At 43.5% G+C, this 10,749-nt stretch overlaps 2 protein-coding genes across 2 annotated transcripts in view; both read right to left on the bottom strand.

Annotated features, from left to right (window-relative positions):
• Nucleotides 1-3,195, bottom strand: part of LOC104076505 (double-headed protease inhibitor, submandibular gland-like) — a 4,345-nt gene extending 1,150 nt beyond the window's left edge. Inside the window, exons 1-6 of the mRNA XM_009577395.1 lie at nt 3,138-3,195; nt 2,634-2,656; nt 1,941-2,065; nt 1,639-1,684; nt 601-728; nt 415-460 (exon numbers count right to left, since the gene is read on the bottom strand). Of these exons, the coding sequence (XP_009575690.1) occupies nt 415-460; nt 601-728; nt 1,639-1,684; nt 1,941-2,065; nt 2,634-2,656; nt 3,138-3,195 (426 nt within the window). The remainder of the gene's footprint in view (nt 1-414; nt 461-600; nt 729-1,638; nt 1,685-1,940; nt 2,066-2,633; nt 2,657-3,137) is intronic.
• A 5,449-nt stretch (nt 3,196-8,644) lies between these two features.
• Nucleotides 8,645-10,749, bottom strand: LOC104076504 (serine protease inhibitor Kazal-type 6-like). The gene is made up of 4 exons (XM_009577394.1): nt 10,695-10,749; nt 9,842-9,858; nt 9,275-9,394; nt 8,645-8,815 (listed from the first exon to the last, which is right to left on the bottom strand). Exons 1-4 carry the CDS (start codon nt 10,747-10,749, stop codon nt 8,645-8,647), a joined length of 363 nt encoding a protein of 120 aa, XP_009575689.1.

Genomic DNA, 10,749 nt, shown 5'->3' with positions numbered 1-10,749 from the left:
AGGTTGGCAGAGGCAAGCATACAGAAAGTGGATGGTCACAAGCAACACTGCAGAAAGCACTCCCACCCAAGGAATCACCGCTACTAGCAGTGCTGGTAGGATATGACCCTCCAGCTCTCCCGCAGAAGGGATGAGGCAGCATCTCTTGCTCAGCCCCTTTCCCGGTAAATGAAGGTCTCAGCACCCGCTGACTGCTGTGTTCCCAGGTCAGAGGGGGGACTGCGTATCTGAGTCACAAATTTGGTTCAATACCCTTTGACCCTGGCATACTTCAACTATTTTCCTCAAATCCTATTTCCAGGCCAAACGCACCAGGACAGTGCAGGCGTTTCTATTATTTAGTTACGATTCAGTGAATTTGTGTGGTAAAATGTATTGTAACAGCAGTTAAGAGTGCAGATTTGTGTGCTTTACCTGGGAGCATTCTCCAATATTGCGCAGGTCTATGTCCAGTCCATTCCTTCGGGAAGAAAGCGAGTTGAGAATGAATGAGCACAGCACAGCCGCTTCACGAGTCAAACTACTTCGTTAAGCTCTAAATACCAACACGAGCACCTGACGACCCAGAAACCCCTCCCGTGACCCAGCCCCTTCACTCACGCCACAGCATTGCAGAAGTTGCATGTGTTTTTGTAGGTAACCCCGTTGGTGCCGCAGATGGGCATGTACTCCAGGGTGCAGGGCATCGCACCACCGCTGCTTGATTTCAGGTAGCCAGTACAGTCGAGCTGAAACAGTCACAGAACAACATTTTAATCCCTGTTCCTCTTTGCATCAGTCCTGTGTAAGAGACATCTCCCCCTCTCCCCAGAGCTGCAAGGGGAGAGGAGCTTCCAGCCCCAGCGTGGTGGAGTTGGGGGAGCACCAACAGTTGAAATCCTGCACGCGGGTACAGCATGATCCTGCAGTATCTGGTTTTTTCCTGTCCTGAAATGGGCTTCATCCCTATCATCTTGGGGATTTTCACTGTGAACGCCACCGTGAAGGATCTTTGCCTAAAATGCCTTACGCGGCAGCAACTTTTGCTGCGAAATGTCAATGCCACTTGAAAATGGAGTTTACACTCACACTGGTGTTTCTGCAATTACTCTGAGTGTACTGAAATGGAAGTCGTTGTATTATGTTAAATTGCACAGCCACACAGTTTCTTTACTTTCTCTCTCTAAAGTAAAAATAGAGATACTTCTCCACTTCACGGTAGCTCCATATATTGATAAACAAACTTTATGATAAACATTCTGATAGAAGCGTTTTTCTGTTACAAAATTACGATTTAGTCAAAATCCAGACGTCCTCTGGGAATTTCTTAGCTTCAACAAGCCTCTAAGTCTAAGTCTAAAGAGAAGTGTTTTGATAACGCTGAAGCATTATTGAAATCAAAAGTTTCCATTCTTAAGAAGTCTGGTGTTATACACAAGGTAACATTTTAAAACTCACTGATTTTAACTGTTCAAGCAAAATTTAAAAGAAATTCTTACAAATCTGAAATTTTTCATTTTCATTACATTTCTGACAGTTTTAAGTTGTGTGTTTTTAATACAGATTTAATCCTAGGCGAGGTTTCTGTCTAGCTCTCTGCCACCATTTCACTCACCACTGCTCAGTGCAGCAAGAGAAGGAACCGATCTCAGACCTTACCTTAACACATCTTCCGTCGTGCTTCTTGTCGAGGGCTCGGTTACGGCTACAGGGAGAGAGAGAGAAGGAAAGGAAGGATTAATCTGTTGATGCTATGTAGTCATCTCACTCATTAAATATCTCCACTCGTAAAACCCCAGTAATTAATCAGATTCAGGAGCTTTGACACGGAAGATCGTGGGCATTAGGGAAGACAGAAACTTATGAAAAATCTAGTCCACCCCACGATTAGTCACAACCCCAAAGGCTTTTGTCTGCTGTTTGGACTGGCATTGTAGGTAATCGGGAGACCTTATACTCACAACATTTCCTTGCAGAGGGAGCACTCGTTGGGGTAGGTCACGCTGTCGGTCCCGCAGACGGGTTCGTAGTCGCGGGGACAGGCAAGCTGCGTTTTTCCAGAAAACTGGTACATGCCGCAGGAGGCCTGTTAAAGAGGACTTGTAATGTCTCCAAGTGGAGAGAAGGGTGTGCTTGTGTTAATCGTGTTTTCGCTGTGTTGGGAGACTACTGTTGGTCATTGTTTTTCTCTATCGTTCCTCCACGGTGAAGAAGAGAGGGAACAAAATATACTGTGTTTCTTACAGCATGCAAAAACACCTTTTCACTATTAAGACTTTCAGTATTTTTGGCAAGAATTGCAGGCAAAAATGATCATTCCTTGGGGAATCAAGACAGGGAAGATACTTAGGCAGTTATTCAATAGTTGTATGGATTTTCTGCTGGCACTCTGTGATGTGCTGACTCTCACTCTACATTATTTATCACTGCCTTTTTTATCATCAACATGGTAAGTTATCTTTCTCTGACAAAGACATCTTCTTGTTTTGGGGAAAAGAGGTGGTATAATACTTAGGAGCACTTTTCCTTCTTCCTTTCTCACTCACTCTCTTTCTTCTTCTCTGTCAAATCTTCCCTGGGTTACACTGTGAGTATGAATTATTCATCTAGACTTAGAAATCAAGACTAAATGACAAAGCAGATTGACTACTCACCCGTTGTTGAGCGATAACAATGTCTACAATAAAAACAGAGATTACAAAATATAAAAATTGTACAATGTTCTTGACTCAAATTCTTTTAGAATCATCAATTTCCCAACAGAGCAACCAAACATACTTTTTTATTACCGAGAAGTTATTGTTTTCCCAAATGTTTTATCTACTCTGAGTAAACAAGAAGTTATGTGCTAAGATTTAAAAAATCAATTATTTGTCAAGCAGAAATTTTGACTCACTAAAGAAGAAATAGGACCTAAACTTTTCTCCTTTTGCAATGCTATTATCCCCACTAAGTCTCATAAGGTTAAATCAGACAAATGCATCCTACTGATCTATAGCATTTATCTGCACAAGGATAAAGTTCATTAAAAGAGACCTCATGTATTACTAAATCATCACTTCTCCAAAAGGCTGAACTCTCCTTTAAGATGTATATATAAAAGCAAAAGTTCAGGAGGACTAGAGGTACTAGCATAGACTGTAACAAAAACAACTTACCAGAAAGGCAGCTGAGAAGCACAAGCCCAAGAAGGGCAAAGCTTCTTGTTGTCTTCATGGCAGAGATGGTTGATATGGTCTGTTACTTGCAAATCTACTGCCGTTCAGTAGATGGTTCTCAGCCTTCTTTCTCCGCACTATATATATACATCTCCTGGAACTTGTGAAGTCATCCCATAAAGTAATTATTTGTTCTGCAAACTAAGAAAATTGTATTGATTATTGAGTTGAGCTCTAAAGAACACTTGTTTGTTAGAGAGATGCCCAGAAGAATTAAAGAAAAATGTGAGCTACACCCAACCTGTTAACAAAGGCGCCCTGCTGTACAATGAGTGATTTGTACTTTCCAAACAAGAGCACTGTCTCAATAGTAGATGTTGTGAAATTACATATGGAAGTTGGTAAAGCAAAAAAAGCCCATTTGTTGAAAGTGTTTGAACTTGTGCACACCATATTACATACACCAGACGGTATTTGGGCTCCAGGAGAGTTGCATGGGGGGGACAGCAGCATGGGACACTCTAAGCTTTTACAGACATAAAATCTGGGGTTTGGCAGGCATCAGTGGACTCTGAAGATGCTGAGGGTTCAATCAATCTCTCCGCACTCTCTCCTATAGTTTCCTGGTACACTGGCTTTCTCACCAATAGGAAGGAAACAGTCATCACAACAGGAAAGCATTACCTAAAATTTCAGAACTTTATAAAGACATTGACATTTCTATGTCTTTATATTAACTTTCTATGCAAGAGTTATTAATCTGTTGGTAATGGGCATGAGCCTGATTAAGAAATTATGAGAATAAGTAGCCTTAGATCTGCACTGGGATAATGTTTCCCCTTAATAGCAAGTGAGTGGTGTTCTGTGCAGGTGACGTGGGCTTCTTAATACCAAAGACATTCATGAAAAATTTGCAGCAGCTGCAAAAAGAAGGTGAGTCCTTAGGTCCTCCCCCCTCCTCCCCCCCATTATATGGCATTAAATTTAGAGTGTCAGCTGAAAGTCTTGTTTTGAGGAAGATAAGTGAAGAATAATGTGCTAGGCTCTGTTAAGTGGTTCAACTCTATCGTAAGTGTATGGAAAAACAAATAAGGAATATTGCTTAAAATAATACATTTTTGATTTAAGGTAGTCACGGAAGGAAGTGAGGGATGGAACATGTTTGTGCTTTAGAAGCAGTTTGATTCATACATGTGGCTTAAAGGCAGCCTGAGTTTTAAACAGAAAATCAGAATTGTTTTTCTTACTATCCTGGGAGATGTTCAAGTCCTGGCATGGGCAGATAAATCATAAAAATGTAGCTGAAAGTGCAAGGGAATTATAGTCACAGAATAGAGTTTGCAGGATTTGGCCTGTTCGTATCAATGAAATCATTTTCCTGAAAAATAAATGAGTAATGTTATTTGGATCTCATTCACAAATATCAGAAGTTGAAGGGTTCCTTTGAAAGCTGTTTCTGTTGTATTCTTAGCATCCTGAGTGACTTGACTTTTAGATTCCTTGAACTGATTGTGAGCATATTTGGAAGGGAAGCAGTAATCACAGAAGCATTAACATTGATTATTCTCCAGGGGCCAGAATGCCGAAGCCTGAGAACAAGGCTTCCTCAGAACTTGCACCAGCCGCCGGTGGAGATGGCACTTGCTGGCTCTGCAGTGGTTAGTGAGGCTACAGGAATGTAGTCTGTCTCCTCTCCAGCCCTGCGACCTGAGCTTCTCCATATCCGCCTCCAGATCTGAGATCCCCAGTTACCAGGAACTGTGCTGCTTCTCCGGTTTCCTCTCCTGCCAGGCTGAAATCGCGCTGGTCGCTCAGGAGCTGTCGTGAATGGCAGGGTATCTGCTAGGCAGCAGCATCATTCTTGTGTTTGGCCAACATCTGCCCTTTTATTAATTAGCTCCGCTGGGGAGATCCCCCTCTGATCTGCATGCTGCTTGGGAGGGTCAGGGTAGCCAGGCAGGACTGCTCCAAAAGCAGCTCTTTTCCTCCAGTAATCCCTGCCACTTCACAGGGCAGCAGGGAGAAAAAGAGAAGCAAGGAAAGGGTCTTGCTACAGGGTCTACGAGAAAGGATGGGAGATAATTGGCAGCAAAGGGCAGGGCAGCGAGAGCTGCTGGGCGAGGTGTGACGTGGGATTGCACAAGGAGCTCCATTAACGAGAAACAGAGGGAATGGGGCAGAAGTAATTGTGGGGCAGCAGGTGGGTTGAAAACAGGCTTTAGGAGCAGTCAAAAACAACTGTCTCCATGCATTTGGAAGTGTGAGCTTCGGGAAATGTCATACACATGCTGCAAATGGGAAGGGCAAAATGAACTCACCTGCCAAAACCCCTCTGTGATATTCAAGAGTCTCATGATGGTGGGCTCAGAAAAGTGGCTTTGGCCATAGGATTAGTTTAACCTTTCTGCAGATATGAGAGCCAGAGAAAAGTTTAAATAAAACTCTTCCTGCTATTTCAAGTTCTTGGAGGGCAAACTTCCAAGAAGGTTGTGGCCACATGAGTGGGATAAACATTGGTAGTCAAAGGATGGATCCTCTTGTATTAAGGTAAATTTCCAATAACTCTGGAAGTTCTACCCAGTTTTTAACCCAGCATTATTTCTTCCCATAACAGTGATATTTTCCTGGAAATCTTTTCCTCTGGTCTTGAGATTCCCTATGTCAAACAAGTCCATAACCTACCACGACCTAAAAAATTCTGCATTTATTTTCCCTGCTTTAGTTTAAAACTTGTCACAGGCTTCATCTAGCTACAAAGAGAAATTATACTCTTTAATTTTTTTGGAAAATGAAAAAGGTGGATGCGTGCATGCAAGACTGTGTGTTGTTATTCTGGCAGCGGTATCATTGTCTTTGCTCCCGTATCCCGCTGTCACACACTGCACCGTAATCAAGAATAAAGTGGTACTGTGTTCCAGTCTATGCTACTGTAGAGACAAATGCAAAATGCATTTCTTCGCCATTGACGAGCGATGTGGCACACTGCAAGAGCTCACAAAACAGGTTGCTGTTCCCAGACTTCTGCACACGGGGGCAGAACTGGATCTTCTTTGAGAACGTTAATCCAATTTACAGCAAGCAAAGCCCCTGCTCTAAGCCGCACTCATGTAATATTTCTCTTTGCAGTTCAGCTCTCTGATTGCTGCCTGCATATCTCCAGTCATTTAAGCGTAGATGCTATCACAGGCAAGGGTAGCTGGAATAATCTGACTGTCTGGGAGCCGCATACTAACAGCAAAAGCCTGAGGATCTGGCCCTGCACATCCCAGTGCCTCAGCAAGTCCCAGCTCTGCCTCGCTGCGATAGCTCTGACACAGCCAGCCCCCAAAAATGATGTCTCCAAGTAATTTTCTTTTAAAACATCATTTTATTTTTCTCCGCATCAAGAAAGAACGTAGTAACAAACCATTTACCCTGAATGAAGCCTCAGAGAGAAACTGCATTAACACAAAGGTCTAGTCTGGCCTGAGGTATATTTTGGCCAGCAACAAGTAGAACAATACACTAAAACAGAAGCATTGATATAAAATAGAGCAGAACAAAATAACTACATGCAATGTGTTAATCAGGTTATGGGGTAATTGAATGGCATTTCCTAAATTCACGAACATCAGATGACATAAAGTGCCGAGGTACTGCTTAAAGAATTGTACCATAAAATACCTCAGCAGGCAGACAATGTTTCCTGCCTTGAATTTCCTGGAGGGAGAGTTAGATTAGTAATGGTGAGAGGATTTTGTGTTGTGGCAGGATTTTATTGAGCAGCAACAAAAAAATAATTTCCAGTGAGGTGCCCATAAAAGAGGACTGTCTTCCTCTCCATCCTAAGGAGCTGCCTGCCGGGGGCAGGGGGTCTGGGGTGCCGCTGGGGTCCTGCTCTGCCCTCGGTTACTGCTGAGTAATGCTGCATAACCCTGCATCAGGGTGGAGGATTTGTCCCCGTTCATTTCTACTCACAGTTTCCCCTCAATTGCCTGGTGGATTTTCCTGTTTAGCGGACATGGCCCCTGGAAGATGCCCTCTGAGGACCACTGGGATCTTGAGCGTGATCGGGAGCTCCGCTTGTCTCCAAGGCATCATGGCTCCTGGGGGCCATCCTCATCCTCTCCGCTGCTCCACAGGAAAGAAAATAAGTGCTGGAGCTGCTGTTCTCTTACCCCCGATTCCCTCGCGTGGTGGAGGGGGACAAGAAGGAGCACGAAGCCCCTGAGCCACACACCCCCGGCACTACCTCCTGGAGCCTCAATTTGTCTTGGTCCTAAGAAATTGCATCTGGCAGTGAAATGCCTTCCCGCACACAGACCTCCCTCTCACAGGAGGGACATTCCAGCCCCGGGAAGGGACTTGGCAATAAATGGTTGCAGAGAGTCATGTCTTTTGGAAATAAATTTTCTCCCTTCAGAGAGCTGCTCTCTCCAGTCTCTGGAAAGTGACACATTGTCACTTAAGATCATTAACTATTTGACTGTGAGACTGCTGTCTGTACAGCACACCACACTGCCAGCGCTTCGCTGTTAATGAATAATAAATTAACGCTATGACTCTGAGCCCTTCCTTTCATCAGCCGAGATTTCCAGAGGCCGAAGAATCTCAAAGGATCCTCTACAAGCGACAGTCGATGTAATTACCTACAAGCAGCAGCTAAGTGGTGGGTGAGGTGCAGAAACGGGCTGCGGTAGCGATTGCTAGCAGTCCTCCGAACATCAGGTCTGTTAGGACTGACTGCCCACTGCTTTTCTGCAATACCCCGCACTGATGAATGTTGCAAACATGAGCGTAGGCAGCCAGGTATCTGCCTGCCCAGAGAAAACACCCTGTCCCGTTGCTTTGGGAGGTAGAGCGGATTGCAAAAGGGCTTCTCTCACCTAAAGGTGTGTTTCCAACCCTGCTTGCAAGGGGAAGGGATGCAGCTGGGAACTGCCCTTCTTCACCACTTCTCTTGTGGGCATAAGAAATGGGGCTAACCCTGGAAACCAACACAGGGATGAGCAGCAATCAGTGCCAGCAAGACCCTCTGTGCCTCCACAGCTTTTGCAGAGCAGCCACAAAACACCCCCAACTGCAACAGTCTTGGGACTGTCTCTAATTATGTGTATGTTCAGGTTTGCCTGGGGCCTCTTCATGCTGCCAAAGTCTACCATACAGTGAGGCAGCAGGTATTTGACAGCAGCGCTTAAGGAGGCAGACAGTTCCTCTCACCCAAGCAGAGAGTGTCTGTCCCTTAGTGGAATAAATCGACTGGAGCATTGCACCAAGATGCATCTCCAGCTGTGGTTTTCTTTTGGAAAGCTAGAGGAAGGCAGATGCCCTCAAGATTTACCCATTGCCTTTGCGGTTGGGGTCGATTTCTTTGTAGATCAGAACAATGTTTTTTCCCTCTCCCTGTAATTTACCCGTTAATACCCACACCCCAGGATTGTTGCAATGATGTAATCATGCAACATCTTAGGTAAAAACAGAATGAGACATATTATTAAAGCAAGACATAAATGCTGATGGCTTTTTTATTAAGCAGAGGTTTCAAGATTCATCAGGAGCTTGCAAGGTTCAGGACAAAGCTTTAGGGGAGCATCTGCCATGGGGAACATTGCCAGGGAGGATTCCTCTTTCTGAGCTGAAGCCTGTCGAGAAGTTAACACTCCTGAAGACGTCTCAAGCGAAGAGACCGACGGCTTCTCCTGCGGAGGAACAAATCAGTGCCTCAGAGACAGAACACCTGGGCTTTTACTGTTTGTCTCTCCCTCTGGTGAAGGATATATCATAGAGGAACTTAAACCAGCAAACTTCTGAACGCTATTCCAGCTATTTCCTTTTATTACTAACATTTAAAGACAAAGGTTTAATTTAAAGGAAGAAAAAATAGTCTGTAGGAAATAGACTTTTTTTGCTGGAAGAAAGCTCTTCAGCAAATTACTTAAGAGGGAAATGAAGAACTCTACTAAATGTTACCTCTTTATACCTGAAAGAAAGGAATTCCTGTCAAATTCTCCCAATAAAAAACCTGACCCTTGCTAGTAAGAGAACAGGTAAACACAAAATATAAGAAATTTACTTCTCCAACCAGCCTCCAAGACTGATCAGTTAGTTTAAACTAAGTTTGTTCACCATTTAGTTAGTGAAAAGATTTATTTTCATACATACAGGAATGCATTGCAGAATAAGCATTTGTTGCCGTATGTTACACCATCGGACCCGCAGTGTGGGACGTACTCCATAGTACAGACAGCGCTGGGTACCACGTAGTTACTGCAGTAGCCCTGTAGATAGATGCAATCTATGTTCACAGAAAAGCTCTCAACAACAGATATGTAAGAAAGGTGGCATTAGGAGACACACACACACAGACAATGAGCTCCCCCCAGTACTGGCCAGAAGCAGATGCTGAGAAAAAGCCCAGGGACAGGGCAGGAGTACAGTGGTATGGGATGTTGCCTCCAGCAATGCAGAGCCTGTGTAACCATCGTAAACGCTGCTGCAGTATGTTTGACAATAATTTGGACACGAACTGAATACTGCACTACTCATTGAAACTATCATCAGATGAAAATGGCAATTACACCCAATAATATCTGTGGCAAATATTATTCAGACAGCTGGATGACTCAGGATTTTCAAATGCTCGATCACAATGTGATTAGTAAGGATTTATACAGAAACAGTTTTAAGGAAAGAAATGATGGAAAACAGAAAGATCTGTCCCTTACCTGCAGTGCATTAGTATCTGGAAAAAAGAAAAAAAGAAGGCAATATGAAACAAATAATTCATGGGTTCTGTTAGAGTTAAAAAATCTGTGAATGCATGCCCTGAATACACAACTTTCAATTCACTGTTTGTTAGCAAATTACTTCTTAAACAAAAGGAATTTCAGGCAAAATTTTGTGCCATATTGGTTTTTTACAACATTGATTCTGTAGTATAATTTTTTTAATGAGGGTTACAGCCAAAATGGAAAAGGGTGTACAAAAGGAAAGAGAACGGCATTTTCCATGGTTCAAAGAACGGAGCGGGACACGTACTCAAAGCTAAGCAAGTTATTGAGGCAAGCAGGGTCATAAAGCTGGCGACTACACGGAGGCAGCGTCTTACATGCATTGCCAGAACAGTTCTTAAGTAAGAGGGCTATTTAGTGAGGTGTAACTTTTATAAAGCTTCTACAACTGTTCAGGCTTTCAAACCGCATCTCAGTTCAGGATGACTACAAGAAATGTTTGCTGTCATTCAGTAAAATAATTTGTGTTTCTGCAACATTTCAGAGGTTAAATACTGGATGTCTGAGTCTCCGGGTTGCACCACGTACATGTCACTTCTTTCATTATGCATAAACTAGCGCTGAGAGTAGAGCTGTTCCCACAGTTGTTCTTACCCACTCAGTTCTGTTGCTAAAATATTACCCCATAAGTGATAGTCTTTGATGTCAAGTCTTTTCAACACTATCTTTCTAGGAGTAAATAAGTCCTTGTAGAATGAAGCTCTTTCCAGTCTGAGGATGTTTTTGTGGTTTTAAAGACAGCCAGCACTTACTCAAAGGCAGAGCAGGAGAGAGTAAAGCTACTCACCTGGGATGCAGCAAAGGGCTAGAGCGAACAGCAGCAACACTCCTGCCGTCTTCAT

This window comes from Fulmarus glacialis, unplaced genomic scaffold (assembly GCF_000690835.1).
Source record: "Fulmarus glacialis isolate BGI_N327 unplaced genomic scaffold, ASM69083v1 scaffold7925, whole genome shotgun sequence".
In the NCBI taxonomy this organism is placed as follows: domain Eukaryota; kingdom Metazoa; phylum Chordata; class Aves; order Procellariiformes; family Procellariidae; genus Fulmarus; species Fulmarus glacialis.
This window is presented reverse-complemented; position numbering and strand designations above follow the sequence as displayed.

Coding starts and splice junctions, on each gene's coding strand:
- LOC104076504 (XM_009577394.1), bottom strand. CDS start 10,749: ATGAAGACGGCAGGAGTGTTGCTGCTGTTCGCTCTAGCCCTTTGCTGC. Junction 8,816..9,274: donor TCTGCAATGCATTCCTGTAT/GTATGAAAATAA, acceptor GTTCCTCCGCAG/GAGAAGCCGTCGGTCTCTTC.